The sequence below is a fragment of the Lontra canadensis genome, unplaced genomic scaffold, assembly GCF_010015895.1.
Source record: "Lontra canadensis isolate GAN:19392208 unplaced genomic scaffold, GSC_riverotter_1.0 scaffold3, whole genome shotgun sequence".
NCBI classification, from domain to species: domain Eukaryota; kingdom Metazoa; phylum Chordata; class Mammalia; order Carnivora; family Mustelidae; genus Lontra; species Lontra canadensis.
Window position 1 is genome coordinate 43,732,602 of NW_022630997.1, and position 26,456 is coordinate 43,759,057.

At 46.5% G+C, this 26,456-nt stretch overlaps 1 protein-coding gene across 3 annotated transcripts in view; it reads left to right on the forward strand.

Annotated features, from left to right (window-relative positions):
* Positions 1-7,785: 7,785 nt before the first annotated feature.
* PSAP (prosaposin) overlaps positions 7,786-26,456 on the forward strand; it is a 32,834-nt gene continuing 14,163 nt past the window's right edge. For all 3 annotated transcript variants that reach the window (XM_032841018.1, XM_032841028.1, XM_032841030.1), the window contains exon 1: positions 7,786-7,911. In XM_032841018.1, coding sequence (XP_032696909.1) covers positions 7,872-7,911 — 40 coding nt within the window. In that variant the 5' untranslated portion in view covers positions 7,786-7,871. The remainder of the gene's footprint in view (positions 7,912-26,456) is intronic.

Below are 26,456 nucleotides of genomic sequence, written 5' to 3' on the forward strand. Positions count from 1 at the left end.
GCAAATTTGACCTTGAAACAAGCTTAAGCCTCCCAGAGTCCCAAGGATTCCTTCTGTGGGCACAGCTTTTTCCAACTGGCTGCACAGTGTCCCCGTCTTGAAGTGATGGTGGTCCGAGGGTCCTAGTCCAGCCGGCCAAGTGAAAGTTTAATATTTTCAGGGCCCGGAGTTGATGAGGCTCATGAACAAACGCATGAGTGTGACGCACAAACCAGACCAACAGTCTTCACCTTGAGAAATAGCCCTGTGACCTGAATGTGATCACCTGCCTGGCCCAGCAGCACATTCTCCTCTGCCATCAGGCTGGTCCAGCAAGTTACAGAGTCTGCCCGGGGCGTGTGGCACCTGAACATGGAAGGGCGGTTGTTTGATGGCATCAGGCCCTGACAGCCCTGCTGCTCTGGACATGAACGTGAGTGTCCAGCCAAGGCATTGGGGTAATTCTGGGTGTTCTCAGTGGACGCAGTATGGCATAGACGTCAGCCCCAAACATTCCTGGGCTTGAATCCTGGTTCTGCCGGGATCAGGGATATCCTAGGCAAGTCAGCCTCCTGGACTGAGTTTCTCTGTCTGTAAAATGGGCACAATTCAGTCATGATTTAAAGATTTGAGATCCCATATGTAGAGTGAGCAGTGGAGAGCCTGACGTACAATAGGCGATCAATTAATGCCAGTTGCTGTTACTGATATTATTATTTAATGCCAGTTTGTCTTTTTGATTCTTCTCTCCCTCCCTGGGATAAATTCCAAGTTCCTTAAGAAGCTTTCTTCCTTTTTTTTTTTTTAGGTTAATTTATTTATTTTAGAGAAACAGAGAGAGCAGTCGTGCAGTCAGGGCGGAGGGGCAAGAGAGAGTCTTAAGCAGACCCAGCACTGAGCATGGGGCTGGATCCTGTGACCCTGAGATCATGACCTGAGCCTAAACCAAGAGTCTGATGCTCGACCAACCGTGCCACCCAGGGGCACCTCAGGAAGCTTTACTTTTTTTTTTTTTTTTTTTTTTAAGATTTTACTTATTTTATTTGACAGAGAGATCACAAGTAGGCAGGGAGGCAGGCAGAGAGAGAGGGAAGCAGACTCCCCACAGAGCAGAGAGCCCGATTCGGGGCTCGATCCCAGGATCTGGGGATCACGACCTGAGCCGAAGGCAGTGGCCTTAACCCACTGAGCCACCCAGGTGCTCCAGGAAGCTTTGCTTTTTTAAAGATAAGTGATTGTAGTCAATTTGATAATAGCCCAGTTTTCGCTTTCCCTTTCAGGTTCAGAAACAACTTAGTCTAATCTCATCCTTGTAGCCTGGCCCAGAGCAGGGGCCAAGGGTGCTTTAGAAGCTGAAGGAGGAAGAAGATGCCCAAGGCTAGCGGGGGCAGGGAACATCATTGGAGATGGAAAGCAGCTGGTCCTTGAAATAAAAGGGAGGTGTCGGTGGGTGCTCAGGATGGAGAGATTAAGCTGGAAAATTGAGAGGGCTGGAATTCCAGAGATCAGCATCTTGTCCCAGTTCTGTTATTTCCCAGCCGTGTGACTGGCGAAGTCACTTCCTCCCTTTGGGTTTACTAAAGTTCTCATTCTGTATTCACAGATGGATGGCAGAGGCCTGAGAACCTCCTGAAAACAGTGCGAAATGTTGTGTCTGAGCGTTTTTTGTTTGAGTGTTCACGGCTCTCAGCAGATTCTCCAAAGGCTGTGACCTTACAGATTTGCAGATTTTTCTTCCCCGTGACTTAGCATTCCCCATGGGTTCTGCTGCCCACTGCTGACTCACCAGCACCAGCTCTTAGCAGCCCTTGTCTGAGCTCCCCAAGAGAGCCTCTGATTGGCTCAGCCATGACCAGGGCACCACAAAGACACCTGTGGGCAGAGTTCTGAGACCTGGCCATGTCCTGGGGGCATGCTGGCCTCCAGAATAGACTGGTTGCCTGGGACTGTGCTCGGCCCCAGCCCAGAGGGTAGCAGGGCCTCATGGTTCCCAATGTGATCCTAGCTTCCCCCGAGGGAGAAAGGTAACATTGGGCCCCCTGGGAGGCCTTTCCATTCAGTGTCCTCAGCCTCTAGGACAGTGGTTGGTAAATGCTAGGCGCTCCATAAGGATATTACTTGAACACCCGGAAGACAGCTATTCCACAAGCAAGCAGAGTACAGTGGGAGCCGTCAGGAAGGGCATCTTGACCGTCTCCTAAACCATAGGAAGGCTTTCCTCTGCAAGTGTCATTTAACTGGGTTATGAAGGTTAAATGAAAGTTCACTGGGGTAAACTATTTGAGGTAGGGAAGGGCCACAGAGTTGTGAAACTGCCTGGCTTATTTAGGCTGCCGCGCAGTGAAAGAGTGGGGCAGAGTGGCTGGATCCACGGGCTGGAGGGAGGTGGAGGGAATGAGACTGCTGAGATAGGGTAGGGCCAACGCCTTGCGTTCTGAAAGGAAATGTCAGCGGAGGAGGAGGGAGGTATCTGACAGCAGGGATGGAATAGTGGTGCAGTGTACATCCCGCTCTCCCTTTCAGGACCAAGAAGTCAGCTCTCTGCTGCCTGGAGGGCTGCCTGCTGTGCACTTACCTCAGTCTGCTCAGGCTGCTGTAACAAAACGCCACAGCCTGGGGGTCTTAAACAGCAGACATTAATTTGCTCACCATTCTGGAAGCTGGAAGTCCAAGATCTAGGTTTCTGCTAATATGATTTCTGGGGGAGCTCTCCTCCTGCCTTCTCATTATCTCCTCACATGGTCTTTCTTCAGTGTGTGCAGGGGAGAGTGGGGGTGGGGGGTGCAGAGAGCAAGCTCTCTGATGTCTCTTCTTACAAGGACAATAATCCTATAGGATCGGGGCCCCACCCTTACGACCTTATTAAACTTAATTACTTCCTTTGAGGCCCCAGTTCCAAATACAGCCGTATGGGGTTAGGCTTCAGTATTTCAATGTATGAATTTGGGGGTGGTTATTATTCAGTTCACAATAGCCTCTCTTCAGGAATCGCCCTCAGCCAAACAGACCTCCTGGCTCAAGGTCACCCCTCCCCTGGGGGACAGTATTATGTTGCTTCAGTTGAGGACGATTCAACATGGTGTAAGCTGAGGACTCTGTTGCAAATTCACAGCACTTCGATTTCCCCTCCACCCTGGCTTGCTGCCTCAGAAGTGCCTCAGAAGTGCCATCCTGAAACTTCCGCCCCCACATCTCAGTGTCAGAACGTGCTTCCCAGGGGACCCCACCTGTGAAAGATGGCGAATAGCTGGGAAAGACAGTTGGAGTACTGAGTTGAGAAGACTTTGGAGGTCACATTCTAGTAGTGATTCTTCCATAGTGAAGAAGTGGTCATGGTGGGGGGCACCTGTGTGGCTCCATCAGTGAAGCGTCTGCCTCCGGCTCAGGTCATGGCCCCAGGGTCCTGGGATCTAGCCCTGCATCCAGCTCCCTGCTCAGCAGGGAATCTGCTTCTCCCTCTCCCTCTGCCACTCTGCCTGCTTGTGCTCACTCTCTCTCTCTCCTCTCTCTCAAATAAATAAAATCTTTAAAAAAAAATTAAGTGGGCATGGGGACTGTGGACTGGATGTTCAGCATCTCTGAGGGGTGGGGCAGTGTCACTGACACCAAGTGGGGAGTTGCAGGAAGGAGAAACAGACCAACAGTGTCAGAGGCCAAATGGAATGAGACGGGGGACCTTCCAAGTAGGAATTTACCTTCCGCTTTCAGAAAGCCACTCCGTGGAGGGCTGGGCTGGGTTAGAGTTAGTCTGGAGGGAGAGATGGTGAGTGTGGGTGACCGGTAGAGTAGCAGAGGGGAGGTGAGAAAAAGCACAGAGCTGAAGTGAAAATCAGCAGCCAGGAAAGACCTCTTTTGGATGGGAGAGCCTTGGGTATACTTGTAATCCGAGAAGGAAGAGTCAGAGGCGAGGCGGGAGACTGAAGATACAAAAAAGGAAAGCATACTTGACGGAGCAGAGTGCTAGAGGGGTGACATTAAAAATACTTAACAAGGGGGCGCCTGGGTGGCTCAGTGGGTTAAACCTCTGCCTTCAGCTCTGGTCATGATCTCAGGGTCCTGGGATCGAGCCCCGCATCGGACTCTCTGCTCAGCGGGGAGCTTGCTTCCCTTCCTCTCTCTCTGCCTGTCTCTCTGCCTGCTTGTGATCTCTGTCTGTCAAATGAATAAATAAAATCTTAAAAAAAAAGATATGGGTGTGTTTACATGAATAAAGTGTGGAGGTGGACCCATGGAGCAGATGTAATCACCAAGGATCGAGGCTCTTATCTTGTTGCTTTGTCATCCTTAACAAGGCTTCTACCTCGTGGTCCATGATGGATCCATCATGTTTGCAATCCAGGTAACATGAAGAAGGGCATTTGTAGCCAGGGCTGGCGTTTAAATGGTACAAATCAGTAGAGCTTTTTCAGTAGTGAAATTATTGGAATACTTCTCCACCAGCTGGTAATAGCTGATGACTCCCTGATGCCACCTCCCCATCCCCCCAACTCATCCTCTGGCTCAGTTGGGACCTTCCATGGCATTCCCCCGGCACTCTGGCCAGTGTCCTGGCATATCTGTTGTTAAATATTTACACTGGATGTGTCTCTTCAAGAGCAGTACTTAGAGTTCCCAAAATGGGCACTTGTGCTTTTATCACATTGGCCAGAATCAGGGCCTATGTTTGTAAGGGAGGTTGGGAAATGTAATCTTTATTCTGGGTGGCCATGTACCTAGCCAGAAATGGGCATGTGGAGCGGGGGAGAGTTGACTACTAACTATCTAAATCCAGGAAAAAGAGGTGAAGGGTACTAGGAGACAATAACAGACTTGACTGCATGGGAGGGCTCCACAGGTATCCAGTAGCACAGAGGGCTTGGGGAGCCTAGTTGGGATGGTTGATTCTCCAGCCGGTATCTCAGGTGGGGATAGAAGAGAAGAAATCAGAGGCTGGGAATTGGTGGGTGAGTGACTGAACTGTGATGGGGAGACGGGTTCTTGGGAAAGGCTGTTATTTGAATGGCTGCCTGAGGGGTTCAGAGTAGGCAGAAAAGCAAAAGCAGGCAGGGAGACTGACGGCTGGAGATCCCGATGAGGGAAATGCTGAAGGGAGAGGAGCCTGACGTCATCGTTTGAGACACCGAGGTGGTGGCCCAAGAGGCCTTCACGGTAGATGCCTCTGTTAAATCTTCTGTCTTGGCCATGGATGCTTTCAGGTATAGAAACAGTAGCAGATGGAAGCCCTCTGGGGCTGAAAGTGGAATCCAAGTGGATCTGGATGGGGGTCTCAAGAGATCTCAGGCACTAAAAGTGGGGCCTCTTGGGGAGTTGGGACCCAGAACTGGGAAAACCATCAGGATTGGTGCTGGGATTTCCAGGATGGCTCACATTACTTTTTCAGTTTCCTGAGAAGTTGAGCTCACAGGAGGGAGAAAATGATGGGGATTTTCTTTTCTCTTTAAAATTTTCCTGGAATCTTTTTCTTTAAAAAGTATCAAGTAACACGTGGCCATTGTAATGAGCGAAATGAGGGCCTCCTGACTTGGATGAGTTAATCCAAGTCAGCAGGCCCTCTTCCCACCTCCAATTCTCTGTTCCTGTCCTCACCAAGAGTCCCAGTACTTTGAAGGGAGACAGGGCAGGAGGGCTCCGCTGCCCCTGTGCATGCCTGAACTGGGGGAACCTGCAGTTCCCTCACCCACATTCCCCTCTGGGAAGACAGTGGCAGGGCTTGAAGTGGACAGTGGGGCTTGGGCCTTGCTCTGCCTGTATTTTGCTGGAACCCACTTCCCTCCCAGGCCTGTTGCATACCAGCACTTGCTCCTTCTATCTCATGTTTCAAAGGCACCTTGCGTATCAGTGTTTTGTCCAGGCTAGTTTCCTTAGTTAGCCATCATTGTCAGCATTTGGGGTCTTTCCAGTATCCACTGTTATAAAGGGTCCTTCTGTGACCACTTTGGATAAGACATCTCTACTCTTTATTAATACCCTGGGGGGGTATATAGCTAGGAATGGTATTATACGGTCAAAGGGTCCAGATAGTCTCATAGCTCTTTGCTGCCTCTGCTCAGATGGCTAAGAAGGTATTGTAAGAGATTTAAGCATCTACTGACTTGGTAAAAAGTGACAATCATCCACTTACTGTCTTTTATATTCTTCATTTCAATTCATCCAAGTTCTTGGAGGGAGGGAGATGGATGCAGGATCATATTTTTGTGTTCCAGGTATGAAGATGAAGGTCGCAAAAGTGCATCTCAAAAACATTGACTTATCCCTCTGGTTATGAGAAAGGGGGTATTAAAAAAGAGTTGTGGTTTGTTCACTCTGTCATTAAGCATTTTTGAGAGCTCAGTAACTCCACCAAAGTGATAGCATATGATCAGAAGTTCACTAAGCTTCCTTTTGGGACGGAGTCTTGTCATTTCTGTATGGCACACACCTAGAGCCCCACCTTCCCTGCATTTATCTGGCTGTTGGGGTGATTGGCCCTGTGCTTGTGCCTGGATCTAGAAAGCCTGCAACCGGGGCAGCCATGCAGCTATCTAGCCATTGAGGCCAACCAGTGAGGCCTCAGTTTAGACCAGATCCTGCTCCAACGTTACTCAGCCCTCTCGTGTTGCCTACTTCCCTGTCACCCACTGTGGTGCACACTTCTCAGTGGGAAGTCAGAACCACAGTGTGGGGGTGGTGGTGGAGGAGGTGAACCAAAGGCTCTGAGACCTATCTGTGGCTGGTTCCAGTTCCTAAAGGAGTACAGATGGTTGAGGGCAGATGGGACCCTGGGTTTGCCCCCTCTTTGGTCAGGCCTGACCTTGGATAAATGTCTTTCCCTCTCCTGGTCCCAACTTCCCCTTTGGTATAATAAAGGAATGGGACTAACTGACCTTTAAGGACCTGCCCTCATAGGCTGAGATTTCCCTCCTATCTTCCAATTGGGCTAGGAGGTACCTCCCCTAGGGAAGGGGGAGGAGTGAGGTCAGACCTCTGCTCAGAGCCAGACTGGATTAGCCACAGGCAGAGGGCAAGCGGTTTTGTGTGGGCCACCTGGGCCTTTCTTATTCTGGAATGAGATGGAGGTTGAGGGCTGCACCGTGTGGGGCCACTTCTGACTGCAACAAGGTCTCTGGCTGGTGCACAGCCAGGTTCTCAAATTCCGGCTTCACTTCTCTAACGGCTGAGGCGCTTCTCACTCTTTCCCATCTTACCCTTCACTTTGTCCAACCCCAGGACAAACCATGGTAGGACGTCGGGAGGGACTGTATTTAATACCGAAACCTTGTCTGTGGGTCATGAGGAGAAGCGATTGTGGATATGAAATGTTTACAGGGAAAAGCAGGGCCCAGGGTGAAGCTACACGCCGGCCCTAGCTAGGTGAATATACAAATCTCATACGGGAGACGATGTGGGCGGGGTGGTGAGTTTAACTAACGTCCTTTAGAACTCAAAGTCGTTAACCTTTCTAAGCTTGGCTTCTCACCTGAAAAACGGAACAGAAAGAATAACAGAATATTATTTCTATATAATTTCTGTAACAGAAAATGGTAGCTCATAGAAAAAAGAATGTGAGGCTTCAAAGATATTTATACAAAAAAAGATATTTATGCATATTAAAATCTCTAATGTTGACCTATTCAATTACTAGCTTTCTTTTTGGACGACCTTCCCCCTTCCTCCACAAGTTTATCCCCCTCTGGTCCTCTCCCATCCCCCGTCCCGTCCTCCTCCCAGCGCTCCGCCTCCAGTCGCGCAGGCGCCCTGCGCGGCGCTGAGTCAGGCTGCGGGGAGAACTCAGGCCTGCCTGGCCGGGGCGGAGCTTGCGCATGCGCGGTGCACGGCTTCGGGGCGGGGCAGGTTTATAGCCGCAGACGATCAGCTGACGCTCTGCATTGCAGACTGCGGAGTCGGGCGTCGACATGTACACTCTTTTTCTCCTGGCCAGCCTTCTGGGCGCGGGTAAGCGCTAAAACCCCCCAGCCCGCGCCTAGGGAAGGGATTCCGCGCAGAACGCGGCCCACCCGACCCCGAGCGGACCGTCCGGGGCCTCGCCGCCCAGCTCCCGGTAGAGGTTGACGAGGGACTCTCTGTGCGCAGGCGCATGCGCAGCATCGATACCTGCCGGGCGGCGGTGGGGCTCTGGGAGGAGGCGGGGTGCCTGGCTGTCTGGAGTTCCCCAGGCCGGCCGCTCAGGGCTGGGGTCGGGGCGAGTGGGCTAGGAGGGTGGGACTGGAGTAGCATCTCCTTCAGGGACCGAGTTGGTGCCGCCCGGGGCCTCCCCACAGCTACGGGGGGGGGGGTGGGCCTGTATAGTGACCCCTCCTGCACCTGTTCTGTGCTTGGGCTGGGCGCACGTGATCCAGATGGACTAGAGCCCCCTCCAGCGGGACACATTTTAGTCCTTGGCCTCAGTTGTCCTAGTTTTTAGGAATGTTGAAGTTGCAGGAAGCGCATAAGTATGTCATCTGTTGATGTTTATCTTTACCTATATATTCACTCTTGATCTTATTATCTTGAAGATGCTACGGGCTTTTGTGTAGGTGCTTTGGCATTGCAGTTCACGTTTCATCTTTAAAAGGTCTTACGCAGCCGCTGGTCCGTTTTAGCAGCGGCCTTAATCTTGGGGGAAAATGTAAGCACGTGAGAAGCTGTCTGTGCACAGGAGTATTCTTACACTTGTTTGTGGCCCTGAAATAGTACTGATGGTTATTAAAATCGTTGCAGGCTGTGAAGGCAACACTTGGGAACCGGCTCATTGCCCTCCTGGAATTAGAAGGATCCGTTCTGCATTCCCCATGTTACTCTGACCTTTCTCAGTTACTGTGCCCCCAAATCATGCTTTCACATCTTAAGCTCTTTTAAATCATCATGGTAAAGGAAAATGAGTGAGGTTGAGTACTTACCAAACTTATATCGTTTGATAGTCGTGGGACCAGATTTTAATTTTTGTAGGGAGAGGATTCCAAGGCTGGGTTTTTTGTTTTTTGTTTTTTTTTTTCCCCAGGTGTTATAGCTTACAGAGAGGAAATAAACCTGATCTTTAGGGCCAGCCTCATGTTCTGTTTCTCTGGCTAACTGTAATTAGGGGCTAGCTTCCATTCTGTCATGCAGCTATTAAGATTATGATAAACAGTAATAAAGTGGATGGTGGAATCAATGGAAAACCAAAGATAAAGGCTACTTACAGATGAAATAGATTTAAGAATGTTTTTCTGATGTTAGAGCACCTCCCAAGAATGTGTCTTGACACTTTTTTTTTTTTTTTAAGATTTTATTTATTTATTTGTCAGAGAGAGCGAGCACAAGCAGAGGGAGAAGCAGGCTCCCGGCTGAGCAGGGATTCCTGATGTGAAATTCGATCCCAGGACCCTGGGATCATGACCTGAGCCAAAGGCAGACGCTTAACCAACTGAGCCATCCAGGCGTCCCTAAACCATGCTCTTAAACTTGTTTTACTTGTAAGCCCTGAAAGGTGATCTGTTTATAAGGATTTTTGATTTTATAGTCCGTGAAGGAAGTATTTCTCACTGGGGTTAATACTACTTGCTGTTTCATAGTCTGTAGAATAAACTAGTACTAGTCTCTAAATTTTATTCTGCACTGGTTGAGAACAGTTTTTTGTTCTGTATCAAACAGTTGTTCCTACTGGCAGTGAATCACTCCTCACAAGACCCTTAGGAATTCTGAATCATTCAAATTACCCGGAAGGGAACTTGTTTCTTTTGACGTGTATAATCTTTTGCTGGTATACTTGGTATTTGGTTAACCAAGAGACCCTCTTCCTTCCCTGAACACTTCAGTAAATGAGAGTATGTTAAAATTGTAGGCCTTGTTCTAACCTTGCTGCCCGGCCTTGGGGTTTATCCCAAGGTTATGAGTTTCTAATGATACTGAGTTTGTTAGTGAAGGTGCATAGTGACTGCAGCCATCCTCTGCTCTCAGAGAGGTGTTTTGAACTTGCCCATTGCTACATGGCACTGCTATAGCACAGAATGTTATCCTGAACCTGGAGAGGCTTTCGTGTGTGTGTGTTTTAATTATTATTTTATCTAAAGATTTTATTTATTTATTTGACACGGGGGTGGAGAGAAAGAGCAAGGACAAGCAGAGGGGGGGCAGGCAGAGGGAGAAGTAGGCTCTCTGCTGAGCAAGGAGCCTGACGGGGGGGCCTCTATCCCAGGACCCTGGAATCACAACCTGAGCTGAAGGCAGCTGCTTAACTGACTGAGCCACCCAGGTGCCCTCTTGGCAATTTTGATGATGTCCTGATGATTATAGAGACACTTGGTTTTGAGTTTTTGTTTTTATTCATCCTGTGGTGCCTCCCTTTCCCCCACCTGTTAAAGAAAGGAAAGTAATGGTATACTGAGAAAATTGGAGAGCATCTAACCTAACCTCTTCAGAAGGAATGAAGACGCTGATGTGCCCCCAGAAGTGACTCTCCCAAATCATAAGCCATTTACTGGGAGGTCAGAATCAGAACCTGGGACGTCTCTGACAGTGCTTGCTCTTTTCCTAGTCTTCCGTCAACACTTAGCTTTTACAAACTCTTACAACACTTAGCTTTTACAAACTCTTACAATACTTAGCTTTTACAAACTCTTACAACACTTAGCTTTTACAAACACAGCTAAGTGTACAAAACACTTAGCTTTCGGTTTCGTATGTTGGTATGTAATATGTGTTGGTATGTAATTTACATACCAACAACATGCACATTTTAAATGTACAATTTGATGAATTATCACAGAGTGAAGAGCACCGCTGTAAGCAGCCCCCAAGGTCAAGGAATAGAGAGCATTAACAGCGTCCAGAAGCCCCTGTGCCCCACCCATTCACTACCCTGTTACACTTGCCCCAAAGGAAACCACTTTATTAGCTTCCAGCACCGCAGATGTAAAAATAACTGTCTTTGAACTTTTTGCACATGGAATCCTATGGTAAGGGCATACTGTTGGGTGACTCCTCTTGTGGAAAAAGTGTTAACGAGGTGATATGTGTAAAGCCTGGATGTGCCTGGGATGTGGTATGTGCTCGTGGGAGCTTAGGTGCCCTGTTACTGTCACTTGTGTGGTGGCTAACCAAGTGGCGGTGTGTGCCCAACCCTGAGGCAGGTAGGCTCTCGCGGGATATTAGAATGTATTATATATACATATATATTCATTGGATAGCTTATTTTTACGATGATTCAATGTATGGATTTAATGGTGCAGCCTACTGAATAGCAGCAAAACTTCAGTTCTCAATTGACAGAACTTCTGGAGAAATACCATTTCTCAATTTTCAATCTGTAATCAGTTTTATTCTTTTTTTTTTTTTTAAGATTTTTATTTATTTATTTGACAGGCAGCCGTGACAGCAAGAGGGGGAACACAAAGGGAGTAGGAGAGGGAGAAGCAGGCTTCCCGCCAAGCAGGGAGCCTGATGCAGGGCTTGATCCCAGGACCCTGGGATCTTGACCTGAGCCAAAGGCAGCCGATTAACAACTGAGGCACCCAGGCGCCCCAGTAATCAGTTTTATTCTGAAAGCATTAATGTAATTCATGAAGGGTTTGTTTGTATTAACCAGTCAAGGATTTGGTAAGTGCTTTAATTGCATTTGACAAGTTGAATCCAAGACTCCTTATGAGTGGTTCTGCGGTGGAAGTATATTGAGTTGAATGTTCTGGATTTTTCTAGATCAGGGGAAGGAGAAGTTGTTCCTCCATTTTCTTGGTTTGTGAAACTGGAATGGCCAGGCTGCAGCTTGACTCGATGGGGAAGAGGGAGGAAGGACAGGGTGCTGCTGGCTGGGGAAAGTGCCTAATAAGGCATGGGAAGCTCTCTAAGCCAAGACCATGTCACTTGGGCAAGTGTGTGCCACAGCTTTTGGAGACCCGTCTTCTAGCATGAGTGTTTTAGATTACTGGATGCCAGGCTCAGAGCCCTGCTTTCTGGCTCCTGTTTGGTTCTGCCATGAGGAAGGACTGGATTTTCTTTAAATCGCCAGAAAAGAATACTAATTATATTACCCTGCCTCCCCCCCCCAAATAATTTTAAAATGATGTTGAAAAATACAGTGATTGGGATGAAGAATGTGGTTGTTGCAGAAGTACTAGTTGCTTTACTTTTTTTGTTGTTCTGTGAAGTTCAGAAAATAACCAGAATTATGTCCTTGGGTAATAATTTGAGTACTGAAAAATAATCTAAACTTCATGTTTTCTTCCGCAATTTGTAATTATAATGGAATTGAGAGGAAACTGAAAAGAATTGTATCAATGTTGCTGATAGCTGTATGCCCTGGCCAAGTTACACTGTCCTTTCTCATCTGCAAAATAGGGTTACTGATTATTCCAATCTAATAAGGTTGCTATGAGGCTTTAGTATTTTGCTCTATAGAAGGGCATAGGTAATAGGTACTGTAAGATTGGCTGCTGTACCGCGAGTAAACCGTGTCGTATTTGTCAGTGTCCTTGTTGTCCCCGTACAAGCGACTCTCCTCTGCCCTTGATTTTTTTATATCCCTTGGCTTCATTCATTTCAAAGGTCTTGAATTTAATAAAACCATTAAATTGCCTTACAAATGTGTGTGCTGTGTGTAATTACTGGGTCAGGAAAATCAACCAGGAGAGGCAGTCGCAGTTAGGAGGGGGTGCGAGTCTGTACTTGAGTTAGCCAGATTGGGTTTAGAACTACGTCAGCCTTTATCAGGAGCCCAGCAGATCAGGGCCATGGCAGGGTAATCTGAGTGTTCTTATTCTAGGTCTGTCTAACCGTGACAGCTATTTAAGTCCCTTCATCTGGTCCCCATCCAGAAATGGAGGTGAACTGTTGAGGTAATGGCTGCACACAGTGAATAAGTCCAAAAGTGTAAAAATTAGGGCAAAAGTGTGTTTCCTTCCCACCACTGTCCCCCAGACCTTTTTTTTTCTTTTTTGAAGATTTTGTTTATTTGAGAGGGAGAGAGAGAAAACATGAGAGGAGAGAGGTCAGCGGGAGAAGCAGACTCCCTTCGGAGGAGAGAGCCCGATTTGGGACTGGATCCCGGGACTCCAGGATCATAACCTGAGATGAAGGCAGTTGCTTAACCAACTGAGCCACCCAGGCACTGACACTGTCCCCCGCCCCTCCGGACCTTTCCAAGACAGCCTGGTACCAGGTCCTGTGGGAGCCTTCCAGAGCAACATATAATTGACAGTGTGTGGGATTTCTCTCTTCTCTTTTTTTTTTTTTAATCACAGATGATGGCATATTGCACTGGCTTGGTCTTTTTTCACATGTGGAACATTGTAGACCTCCAAAAAAAAGTGGGAGAATAATTGCAATGAGCACCGGTATATGCAATACTTGGTTAAGAAACCTAAGAAGCCCCTCCTCCTGTTGTAATAACCACACCCTGGGCTTGCTGTTGATCATTCCCCTGCAGGCCTTTCTTCTCTCAAACATGGAAGTGTGACCTTCAACAGTTTGGGTGGTATTGTATTGTTTTAAACATTATGCAAATATTGTGTGTATTCTTGCGTTAATTTTTTTCTTTTGGCTGATGAGGTTCATCAGTGTCAATAATGTATACATCTTTCATTTTCACTGTAGTAAAGTATTTCATTTATGACATTGTTGCTAGGCATTTAGATTATTTCTAGTTTTGTTTTTCTCTCAAACTGCTTCTATAAATGTTCTTTCTTTTTTTTTAAAGATTTTATTTATTTGACAGATCACAAGTAGGCAGAGAGACAGGCAGAGAGAGAGAGGAGGAAGCAGGCTCCCTGCTGAGCAGAGAGCCTGATGCGGCTCGCCCAGGACCCCAAGACCATGACCTGAGCTGAAGGCAGAGGCTTTAACCCACTGAGCCACCCAGGCGCCCCGCTTCTATAAATGTTCTTGTGCACATGAACAGACATTTTTCTAGGGGATATACCTAGGAATGGGAATTGCTGAGCTGTAGAGAATACATATTCTGCTTTAACTAGGAATTGCCGAATTCCTGTCTTGAATGTTTTGGGGATGTATTCCCATGATATGTAGGTATATAGTTAATCAGTAACCTTTGATGTTGTCAGACTTTAAATACTTTGAGTAAATAGGTGTGCATTCTTCTTTTATTTATGCCTTAGAGGCCACTTCATGCTAGTATGGATAGACCTAGCTTTTAAATTTTGGAATAATTTTTAGATTTACAGAAAAATTAAAAAGATAGTATGGTGAGTTCCTGTACGCTTCACCCAGCTTCCTCTACTGTTAACATGTTACATATCCACTGTATATTCGTCAAATTTAAGGAGTGGACTTCGGAACAGTGTTGTTAACTGTGCTGCAGACTTGATGGGGCCTTTACCAGTGTTCCCACTGATCTCACGTTTCTGTCCCAGGATCCAGCCCAGAGTACCACATTGTATTTCGTTGTCCTGTCTTCCAACTCCTCCTACCTCCCAGCTCTTGAAAAAACAGTTGCAGAGGATTTCATTGTATGCATTTATCAATTTAGTTAACCTCATTGAACCTTTCTTTTTCAGAAAAACTGAAATGAATCCCGAAGACACTTCTAAATTTTAAAATTGAATCCTGGCTATATTTGGACAGATAACTCCTTTTGAAAAGAAATTATTTACTTTAAGGGAAATTTCGTAAATTAGATTGAAGGGAGATACTATAGAAAGTTCTTTTGGCCAGTCTTTGTGATGACACTTACTACAGTAAAGAAAACAAAGCTCCTTTACCAGGGCGATGGGATGCTGTCCTCTAAGTGTAGGCGTTGCTGCCAGAGGGTCACATGGCCTCCTAGCTCACAAGGATTAAAACCCAAGGTTTGTCTTGTGGGGGTGCATGTTATCTGGCTTTTAGCTGCCTTTCAGTGCTGTTCTCCCTCTTCCTCCCATGGCCAACCTCTGGCGCCCTGTTGTTGCTCAGAGTCTTTGCATTCTGTGTTCCACCTGTCTGGAACAGTTTCCTCCTGAGGTAATCCCCGTGGATTCCTCCCTCCACTCAGTTGTCTGCTCACTTGCTGCCTTACCAGAATTCTGCACTGCTCTTAAGTGGCCATGCCATCGTGCCGTAGTCTTGTTTTTCCTTTGAGACTTTGCTTCATTTGTCTTCGTGGCGCTCGCTGCGACCTGGCATTTTGTGCTGTGCGTGTTTGCGGTGGTCTCCCTGCAGCGTGTGTGACTGCTCGGCCCGTAGCAGGCGCTCAGTGTTGCTAAATGGTGCTGTGAGGTGCTCCGAGTGGCCTTCAGCCCGGCAAGGTTACTGTGCCTGAAACTTCAGGGTGGGTAGTGCCAAGTCTTTATCACAAATAAAAAAAGCATTTTCTTTTATTTGCTGAAAGTCATGTTAAGAGTTGGTGTCTTCGGGGCGCCTGGGTGGCTCAGTGGGTTAAAGCCTCTGCCTTCAGCTCAGGTCATGATCTCAGGGTCCTGGGATGGAGCCCCACATCGGGCTGTCTGCTCAGCAGGGAGCCTGCTTCCTCCTCTCTCTCTGCCTGCCTCTCTGCCCACTTGTGATCTCTGTCAAATAAATAAATAAAATCTTAAAAAAAAAAAAAAAGCCTCTGTCTTCAGCTCGGGTCATGATCCCAGGGTCCTGGGATCGAGTCCCGCGTCAGGCTCTCTGTTCGGCAGGGAGCCTGCTTCCCTCTCTCTCTGCCTGCCTCTCTGCCTACTTGTGATCTCTGTCAAATGAATAAATAAAAAATCTTAAAAAAAAAAAAAAAGAGTTGGTGTCTTGGGGTTGACAAATCAGCGGTGACTTTGAGGCCAGGTGAGGTGTTGACCATTATAGTAGTTTACATCCAGATGAGAGGGACCCGCACATCTGTTGGAGAGGGTTTACTGTACACAGTAGAGACCTAGGATCCTAACAGAACTTAAATACTCTGGTGGCTGTGATTTGTGGTAAATCTGAAAGGGGAACCAGCTATAATTTGAGAAGTTATTTTCCTTCTGTTGGGTTCCAGAAATTGGCTCTTTGCACGTGGTGGCTCTGAAGAGTTTTAGTCTCTGCATTCCTATGTACTTATGAGTTGAGGGACCCCAGAGGGCTTTGGTTTATGTGGGTCCTAGCTATCGATACTTACTCTTACCAGTTAAACTCACAATTTAAAATATAATCTTTTAGAAATGGTAAATGTGTTAACATACTATAATTTGAGTGAAAATAACTTTTCTTAAACACAGGCATATTGAGAAGAATGGCTTGTTTGACATTTTTGCAGCTTTTCTAACACCTGGGTAGATTCTCTGTTGTGTCAGGTACCATGAGCCTCTGGAAAAACTCCACTGCATCCGTGGGAGTGAATGAGTGAAAAAGGCAGCTAACGCTTTGGTGTTACTATTATGAGAATTTTGGCCTCCTCGACACCCTGAAGGAATCTCTGGGACCTTGAGGGTTCTTTGGACCACACTTTGAGAACCAGTGGTAATAGCTGCTTTGCAGGAGCGACAAGCAACATAATCACCACTTACCTGAGAGTTTGTGTACCTAGTACTGTTCTGAGTGCTTTTTGCTTCACGTTGATATAATCCTCACCCAGCTCTGAGGTGAGAGCAATGGAATCAGAATGCGGGTGCCTCCTAATATCCTGCCCTAGTCTATGCCGTGGTCTGAAGTTTAGATTGTGGCATTTCACATAAAGGGCTGTATTCCTGTTACTGACTAGGGTAAGTCAAAGCGACATATGTAGTTGACACATTTACGTGTATCTGAAACTTTTAATGACCCTCTGGGACAGGCCCAGAGCACTGAACTTCTGTATTAGTTACTAGTGGGGTTTGCATGAGATCCTTTTTTTAGCATATTATTGCCTTCTGCAAGTATGCTGAGACCACTGCCTGTTAGCAGGGATGGGGTAGAGCCCATGGCGGCTTCTGGCTGACTGCATGGACTCCTTGCAGCAGGTGGGCCGGGGCTAGGACCTGTCACCTGACTGGACTCTGGACAGTCTGGCCAGGGGCTCATTTCTTCATGGTCCAGTTGTGGCAGCGTCTTCTCTAAGCTGAGTGAAGTTCATCTGTGATTGTCACCTGACAACGCTGACACTCGGAAGAAGAGCTTTGCTGTTGGTTAATATTGGATTGAAGTGCTCCTGAATGAAATAGACAGGAATTTCCCAAAATTAATTATGCCACATTGCATCACTCTTTTGCAAGCTATGAGGATTGCTTTCTTGTCCCTCATGTTTCAGTTATGATTGCACAAGCTGATTTACCTGACCATTGTCTTAACCTTCTCCATATAGATCTTTTTTTTGTCTTTATTTATTTATTTATTTTTAAGATTTTTTTTATTTGTCAGAGCGAGAGAGCACACAGGAGCAGGGAGAGCTGCAGGCAGAGGGAGTGGCAGGTAGAGGGAGAAGTCCTGATGTGGTACTCAGTCCCAGGACCCCGGGATCATTACCCTGATCCAAAGGCAGATGCTCAACTGACTGAGCCACCCAGGTGTCCATCAGTTTTTTGTCCTGGTATGATCTTGGCCTGTGAGAAAAATTGAGCAAGAGGAGGGGAAAATTGAGGGAGAGGAGAAACAGGGAAGAACCTTTGTCTTAGATAACAGAGCTAGTAGCTTATTGGGGCCAGAGGTGATGGGATGTCAGCCAGGTGAGCTCACTACAGATTTCTTTTGTAATAAGAGGGATCTTTGGACTTTTTTTCCTTCAGATCAAGGCAGGCTGCCTTGGAGCACATGCTATTCTGAATGGTTAAATGGGTGGTGTTTTTGTTCTCTGCAGAATGCTTCCTAAAGCAGGGTCCTCTGAAGAGACAGGTGCTCTTTGCCATAGAGGCCAGCGTTTGGATGGGGCAGTCAGTGTTGAGTGTGTTGCTTTATCTCCTGCAGGACCTGAGTGCATGAGTTCTGAGAAATGTCTGAGTGCAGGGAGTCTGAGGTCGATGCTGCCGCTCCCAGGGCCAGCCTCTCTTGGTCTCCTAGCAGCCTGCCTGTTGCCATGGTGGTCTGTTACCCAGGCGGCAGGTTCGTTGCCCTGTGGAATGTCTGCCCTGATCCTTGGTGCTGCGAAGCTGCTTGTATTTTCTGTTATTCTCTTTTTGTTAACTAGACTCTGAAAAGTATTTAGCATATGTTATCTAAGATATTTACAAGGAAAAACAATGGCTAAAATAAGAAGACTGATTGTTTTAACAAGTGGAGCATAAGATACATCTTCTTGGAAAGGTTGCTCCCTTCATTCTGAGAGTGTTTTTGAAAACCTTCAGTGATTAATTGTGTATGTAGGCTTTTAAATATCCTCAGTGGAGATAAGCCTTGTCGTCTGGGGACTCTTCTGGTGAATGAGGTAGATGATGAAGCTGGTAGTTAGTTTGTCTTAGGTCTGACTGCGGACAACAGAGATCTAGGATAGTAATGGCTTAAATATGATAGAACCATCCCTGTGCTTCCATAGGAAGTTCAGGAGCCGGACAGTCCAGGACTAGTGTGGTTCTATTTCCAGGAGTGCTGAGAGACTGCTTCCTTGAGGTCTGTCTAGCCCCATTCTTCATGAGTGCTAAAGATGCAGAGGTCACACTTGTCTTTCAGGGCCAGAATGTGGTTTCCTGACCAGACCCTGCTACAAGGGAGACTAGGAAATGTAGTTTTTAAATCTTGGCAGCCATGTGTGTAGCTGAAAAAATCTGCGATTCTGCTCCTGTGAAAGGAGTGGAGAATGGATATGGGGAACAGCTTGTGGTCTCGTGACAAACCCAAGTTCCTCTGTTGGGTGTGCAACAAAGCCAGTTTCTGAGACAATCAGGTTTGCTGCAAGGGAAGGGTTTATTTGAGAGCCAGCCAAACAAGGAGACCAAGGGCAAGCCTCAGATCCTCCTCCCTGAAGGGGGAGAGAACAAGTTTTTAATCATAGGGGTTGAGATTACATATGTATATTGATGAAAAGGGAGGGGTGGGGAACCAGGACTGTTCATGGGGAAAGGTGGAGGATGTGCACTGAGCCAGCGAATGTGACCTGTTCCGGGTTCATTTTGGGGTGGGGAGGTAACATTAAAATGAGGCAAAATTGGGGTCCTGACATCATCTTAAGGAGAGGGGCTGTGTGCGTGCTCTGAGGGCCTGTATAAATTGGTTGGGGTCTTGGGGTCCTATCTCAGGTGAGGAATGCAGGGCCTTGCTTGTTCATAGGCTGGAATCTTATCAGTGACCTTCAGCCCAGGCCTCTGCCGGGACAGCTAGTGTGTTTGTGAGTGGGGTCTGGAAGGAAACAACAGCTGATTAGGGAGAAACAGGTCTCGGAAAAACAAGCTTTAAATCTCCTGATAGTGTCAGCCTCATTAACCTGATGGGATACGGTTTTAGTTTCTGCCGTATTGCGCAGTAATAATTGTTCCCTGAAACTGGCTGGTAAGATTTAACTTTTTTCTGACTTTGAAGATAACATGGGAAAAAATTGTACCATGGTGTAAAAATTGTACCACGAGGGGCGCGTGGGTGGCTCAGTGGGTTAAAGCCTCTGCCTTCGGCTCAGGTCGTGATCCCAGAGTCCTGGGATCGAGCCCCGCATCGGTCTCTCTGCTCGGCAGGGAGCCTGCTTCCTCCTCTCTCTCTCTGCCTCTCTGCCTATTTGTGATTTCTGTCTGTCAAATAAATAAATAAAATCTTTAAAAAAATAAATAAAATAAAATAAAATTGGTTTCTATGATTGTGTTAAAATGTTAAAAAAAAAAAAATTGTACCACGATGTAAAAACCAGAACATGAATGCCTTCCATTGGTGGTTCTTCCCCTCACGTCCATCATTCACAGTTAGGTCCACCATTAACAGCGTTGTAGGTACCAGGCAGTCTGTCCTGGCTTTCTTGGCTTTCTCATTGATTTGCACAGAATTCCTGAGAAAGGGACACTCTTTTTTTCCTATATTTTGCAGATAATTGTGGCATAAGTAATTGTCCCGGCCTTGGCTTTAGTAGCTAGCAGAGCAGGAGGGTTCAGGCAGGCCAGTCTGCCCCCAGCACTCAGGGCATCCATCATTTTTGTAATATAGCTGCCTTATCCTTCCAGAAAGGCAGAGGTTTTGAGGGTGCTTTTCTAAAAAAAGGTGGTTTCCAGGAAAAATGAACTATGGCAACTATATCCGGATCGGAGGCAAAGAAGCCCATAGCCACAGCGTCATGAATTACTGAGAGCATTTCATCTGCGGTACCTCCAGTGCCTTGCTGGGCACCTCTCATTCTTGCTCAGGCAAACCTCTCGTTTAGCATCTGTGTACACAGTGGTGACTCCTGGGCCTCCAACAGTGGAGCCTGTGTTTCCCTCTGTGTGACTAACCAGCAATTTCTGCGGATGTGGGGTTTAACTCTTTAGGTCTTTGTATTGCCAGTTAAGTATTTGATAAAACGCAGAGTAAACAAACACAACAGCCTGGTTTCTGCTGTTTGTGGGAGCGCCTATTTTGGGCAAGGAAGTGAATCATAGAAAGTTCTGCTGTTGCTACTACAGGTGGTGGTGACGATGATGATGATAGCACTTGACTTCTGTAGCCCTGCCCTGTGTTTTACAAATACTGGTTACTTTTTATAAACTTCTAGGAGTACTAGTAATAGGCCCATTTTGCAGATCGGAAGACTGAAGTTGTAAGGTCACCTGATTAGATTTGGTAAGCTATAGTCTTGAGTCCTTGACTGTCTGATTTCAAAGCCAGTCCGGTAGGGGAGTTGAGATGTGTGGCTAAATGAACATGCTGGAGAGATGCTGGTAAAGGCGGGATGGCTGAGAGATGTAATATCCGGGCAGTTGAAAATGGATAATGCTGTCATCTTGATTCTCAAAAACATTCCAGTGACCCCAGTAGCTGCATCTTCATTTTACTCACAGATGAAGAACAAGCTCAGGACAGTGATTGGCTGAAGGTCATTTATTTGGGTGGGACTTGGAGGCAGATCCTGGTTGGGGTTTTGTTTTTGTTTTTGTTTTTTTTTTTTTTGGTTTCTCTTTTTTTCAGTACTCCACATTTGAAAAACATTTAATTTAGATGGTAGGTCAGTTACCTTAGATGTCCCATTTTCTAAGCTCAAGGTTTAGGGTTTTTTGTTTGTTTTTTTAATTTTATTTTTTATAAACATATAATATATTTTTATCCCCAGGGGTACAGGTCTGTGAATCGCCATGTTTGTTTGTTTTGCAAGAAGTCATCACACCTAAAACACAACGGAGCTATAGTGAGCTCTTCCTGCCTTCCAGGCCCACTGAGGATTTTTTTGTCTAGAGACTAGAGCTGCCACAAAACCCATTTCTGGTCTTGCTTATGGCAGCCGTTCTCAGTAAGGCAAGATTGCATTACAGCCCATTTTTTATAAACGACGTACATGTGGGTCCTTTAGAACATGTCTGTTTTCTTCTAGGCCAGGGAGTAAAAAGAGAACACAGTGCACCCATCCATTTACTCAGGAAATGCAGTTGAAGTTCTTTGTCTTAGAAAACAGCACATAGCCTCTGTTTCCTTAGTAAAAGGAAACTTGCCTGTAGGGTTTTAGTGTCTCTGAAGGGATAATTTCTGTAATCTCAGTTTACTAGTGTGTTGTCATTGAGGGCTCAAATGGCAGACCTTGGAACTGAGAGGGCTAGTGCCTGGTTCCCCCTGAGGAGTGTTTGTGTCTTAACATATTTAATTAGAACTCCAAGGGGTCAGGCACTTTTTTTCTAAGAACTTTCCTAGAGTTCAGCATATTGCCTCAAAAGAAGGAAGTTGGTATTTGGGGGCAGAGTGTGGGAGAATGAGAGTAGAGATGAAAGCTTTGCTGAGAACATGTTTTGAGAAATAACTCATCAGAAAGTGGCTTAGGGTAATTTTTATATGTTGGTTATGTATACCCACTGAAAATGTCGTTTGCCTCATTGTTACAGGAGTGAAGCTGTGTAGCTCCTAAAAGGATTTCTCTTACACAGAATTCCTTGTAGGTTGGGCTTTTTGTTTCTGTGTGGTTGTTTCTTCTGCTTTTGGAGAGGTCCTCATCTAAGGAGGCCGCTTATTCTCTCTTTATAACCCCATGGATGGCCCCTACCTCGAGCTGTGGTCTGTTTCCCTTAGCCTCTACCCATTGCTCTGAGGTCTGAGTCTGAAACCACACAGCAGATCCACTCCCATGTGATAGGTGGAAGGTGTCCTTTCTCTGTGAAGGTGGCTGTGTTTCTCAGAAGCATTGTCTCTCCCAGCTAAACACCTCCGGTCTTCTAGGGGACCCAGGAATGGTGTCACGTGCCCTCACCTTCCTAATCTGTGCTTGTCGCTGAGTCATGGGAAGCAGAGCACACAGATGTGTGCTTTCCTTCCTGTGACCTGAGCCCTGCTGCGTGTTTACATTGTTTTTTATTTTTGTTTTTTTTTTAAAGATTTCACTTATTAATTTGACAGGAAGGAGGGGGAGAGGGAGAGAGTGTGCTGCTACAAAGCAGGGGAGGGGGGCGCATGGCAGGCAGTGGGAGAGGGAGAAGCAGGCTCTCTCCTGATCAGGGAGTCCACCTCAGCCCAGATGCGGGGACTGGATCCCAGATCCTGGGATCATGACCTGAGCCAAAGACAGACGTTCAGCCGACTGAGCTACCCAGGCGCCCCTCATGTTCACATTTAAGCTTAACCCTGTGAGTTTCATTTTTTAGCTGTCTGTTCTTTTGGAATCTATTAGTTCCTCTCTCAGTCCTGCTGCTACTGCTTCTTGCTTGGAATTTTTGGTATGAGCTTTCCATTCAAATTAGTGCCCCATCATCTGGATCCCCCCCACCTCCTTTTCGGTTCTTCTGCCGCATCATGTCTGGGCCTTAAAGACACCGGCATGAGCCATTGCCCACAGGGCGAGCTTTCACGTAGGGCTCAGAGTGCTAGTTGAGGTTCTTCTCATCAGGCCTGAGGTCTGTCTTTGCAGCTTGTCTCCTGCAAAGGCAAAGATTTCTCTCCTTTGGAGTGTTCGAGAGTTTCCTTTCTCCCTCAGCAGCCAGTTCAGATTTCACTGTGAAGAAGCCTCCGCTCTCTCCCCTGTGCGGCTAGTGACTTTGCTGCCCTAGGGCCCCTGTTTTCGGTTAACATACCACCATTTCTTTGGGGTTTGTCCCTACCACTGTGGACTCGGAGAGCCCAAGTCTGTTCACTCTGTTCGGCTGCCCGAGTGCAGCGTTCTTGGCCCAGTCACTGGTGTTTGGTAATCATGCCTTCATCGAAGCTGTTTTCCCACTTGGGTGGAGGAAAATCGTGCGTGCTCTTGGAGCCCGTCTTCAGTCCCCACTGGGATCCCTGACGGCGGTAGTGCCCGAGCGCTCCCTGAAATGCTGTGAGGGTGTTACGTGTAAATATACTTTCCGGGAGAAGGATTCTTGTGTCTGAGTGTTCTGACCCCACTGGTTGTGTCCCTCACAGGGCATTGGGTTCGGAAATCAGTGCCTGAACCCTCCCCAGGTAACCAGCGGCTTCACCCATGCTTGTGTTTTGGCCTCACATTACTTGTTCTGAGGACACACAGTTGTTTCTGTTAATAGATGTTGGGTCATTTTAGGACATCAGATTTGTTGTATACCACAGGCTGTTTTTATAATACGCACCTTTAGAAAAGTTAGTTGGCTTTAAGTTGAAGCAACATGGGAGTGTCTTACTGAGAATTTAATTTCTAGGAGCTGGGAATTGTTTTAGGCTTGACTTTGCGGGCTTCAGAGGTCTGCCAGATTGGCCACTGTGCAATACATACCTTTTACTAGGGGAGTTCTGAGGTGAGTCGTGGAGTAACAGTAACTGTTGGGATTGTTGAAGGACTTGGGTTTTTGTTAGCTGGACCAGTCTCATAACCAGCTACCTGGCACTGTTTTTAGTGCCGATGGTTTGGCCAAAGCTGGTAACAAAGTCATTATGGCACAGGATTGCTGTTTCAAGTTCTTTGAAGGAGTAAATTAGCTACAGAGTACTCTTGCTTCTTGGGCCTATGATAGTGCATCCTGTTCCTGAAACCTGATAGGTTTTGGCCCTTGTAGCCAATTCCTGACTGGGATGGTTGGAGAAAAATCCTGGATCAAAGTTCTAGTTCACTGCATATTTGCGAGAATGGGGAGAATGGTGGTAAGTCAATCGCCTTGTGTAGGGAAGGCTGCTCCTGGGCCCTGCCTTTTTCTCTGAATCCTGTGTGGCTCTGGTCTGCTGATGCCTAACCTCTTTCTGGCTTCCCTGTGTATCACTGCATTCTTTTGCCTAGAGACTCATTTTGTAGCTTCCTGTTATTTTTCCGGCTCTTTTCTCCCAGTTGGAGGTAGAACCAGTTGGTGTATCTTGGGTGCTTTTCAGGATTCCCTGGGGCCTGGTACCTGGGAGGAACATGGGAGGTGCTCTTGGAACCTGTTGGCTCTGTGTGCTCTCGGGTGACACCCCATACTTCCCAGAACCCTTACCCTTGTGACACAGTTTCTGCCCCCTCCCCTTTTCCCCAGACCTGCAGCCGATGGCTGGCCCCAGCCTAGCTTGTCTACATTTCAGGTACTAAGCTGCTGTGAACCATCTGGGGATTAGTATGTACTGTTGAATCTGCTGCATGTTTTCCCCTGGAAACCAGAGTCCGAGCCAGTGGCTGTTGGAGTGTGGCTAGTTCAGTTGCATCTGTGAACTGGTTATGGATGTGATTTTCGCTGCAAAGGGCCATTGAAGGCAGTAACCTGGGGAGCAGCAGATTCCTTCACCAGTGTCTGAATGGATACAGATCATCTGGCTTGAGCTTTCTGCAAACCTGTGACTCAGTCTTTGTGTGAATAGTTTGTGGAATATAGCTTTGGTTGAAAAGCTAGGAATGACCGCATTTCATTGCCTTCCCTTTCCTGGAGTGAGAGCACCTACCAACCTCCGTGTTTTGTCTACTGTGTGTGTGTTACACATCTGTGGAATCACTGTGCCTTCTCGTTGGCTTACAAATTGAAGCAAGGTGCCGCGGGACCCTGAGGTTCTCAATTGAGTTCATGGGTGGCGGTGGGCTTTCTCCTCAGACTTGGGCCTCGTGTTTCCTATTCACAGTAGAAGGTGGTTCTGCCCTACTGAAGTGTCGTTGGGAGTTGGCGTCCTGTGCCATTACCCACCTTTGTGTAGCTCGCCCCGATGGAATCTGTTGTTTTCTAGCTGACTTGTTGGCTTAGAGGTGAGATGCCAAAGTCAGGGTTACCATAGACCTATTTTAAGAAACATAGGTACTCTTAAGGTAGTTTATAAAGTAAGTGGACATGTAAAAGTGGAAAAAGAAAAGTTATTCACATACAACGTAATATTGGGAGTTTCAGCGAGCCACCCTGCCTTTTCTGTGCAACTTCTGTATAATTTCATATTCTTGACTTTTTTTTCTACTTGATATATAATATTTCTATACTTAACAGCTACATAATCTTTTTAGTAAGAGTATCATTAGTTTTTTTCCCCTCTGTTTTTGGCCATTCAGGTTACATCTACTTTTATTTTCAGTATTGTAAATTACACTTAATAAATATATTTATGCATATCACATTTTGCCTCTTGGATTGCTGTATTTCCTTAAAATCTATTTCTAGAAATGGATTACTTTTTAAAAAAAATTTTTTAAAGTAGGTTCCACACCCAGTGTGGAGCTCAGTGTGGGGCTTAAATTCATGACCCAAGATCAAGACCTGAGATCAAGAGTCAGGACATTTAACTGACTAAACCTCCAAGGTGCCCCTAGAAGTGGATTACTTCTCTTTTTTTTTAAATTTTATTTATTTATTTGAGAGAGTGTGAGAGTGGAGAGGTCAGAGGAAGAGCAGACTCCCTGTGGAGCAGGGAGCCTGATGTGGGACTCGATCCCAGGACTCCAGGATCATAACTTGAGCCGAAGGCAGTTGCTCAACCAACTGAGCCACCCAGGCGTCCCTGGATTACTTTTTTGAAGAGGGATTTTTCCCCTCCAGTTTCTGACATACATTAATATATTAAGAAGTTCTTACCAGCCACGTTTATTGGCCTTACAAATGCCTATTTTACTATAGGCTTGTCACTTTTTTTCCCTTTGGCTATTTAACTTTCAAAATACGGCACCTTCTTGCTGTAACCTGTGTATCTTTGGTTCTAAGGGACTTGGAGCAGTTCTTGTGTTTTTCCCTCATCCTGTTTCTGCACATGTGACTTCTGCCCGAGTCCTTTGTTCACACTCACAGCAGGTGCCAGGCCGTGCACCCGGTTTTGAGTGAACACCTGTTTGCTAGGTGGTACCAGAGGGGAATCACGGAGGGTTTTTGTTGGTAGAATTGTTTATGAAGTTTGATTTATAAAAGGGCTCTTCAACTAGAACATTAAGAGTCATTGTTTGTGTAATAAGGATATGAATCTTGTTTTCCCTACAGATTAAAAAAATTCTGTAGAAGTTGAAATTTTCTAAAATTAAATCTGTCAGAGTTTTCTCCCATGATCTCTTTTATTCATGGAAGATTTTTGAGGTTATAAAGATTACTGTTTAGACGTAGTTCAAGAGGAAAAAGGCACGCCAGGCAAATTAGTCCCTCCCGGCCCTGTGACTTAGGCGGACTTAGACGGTCACCGAGCTTCTTGAGCCAATGCCGCTG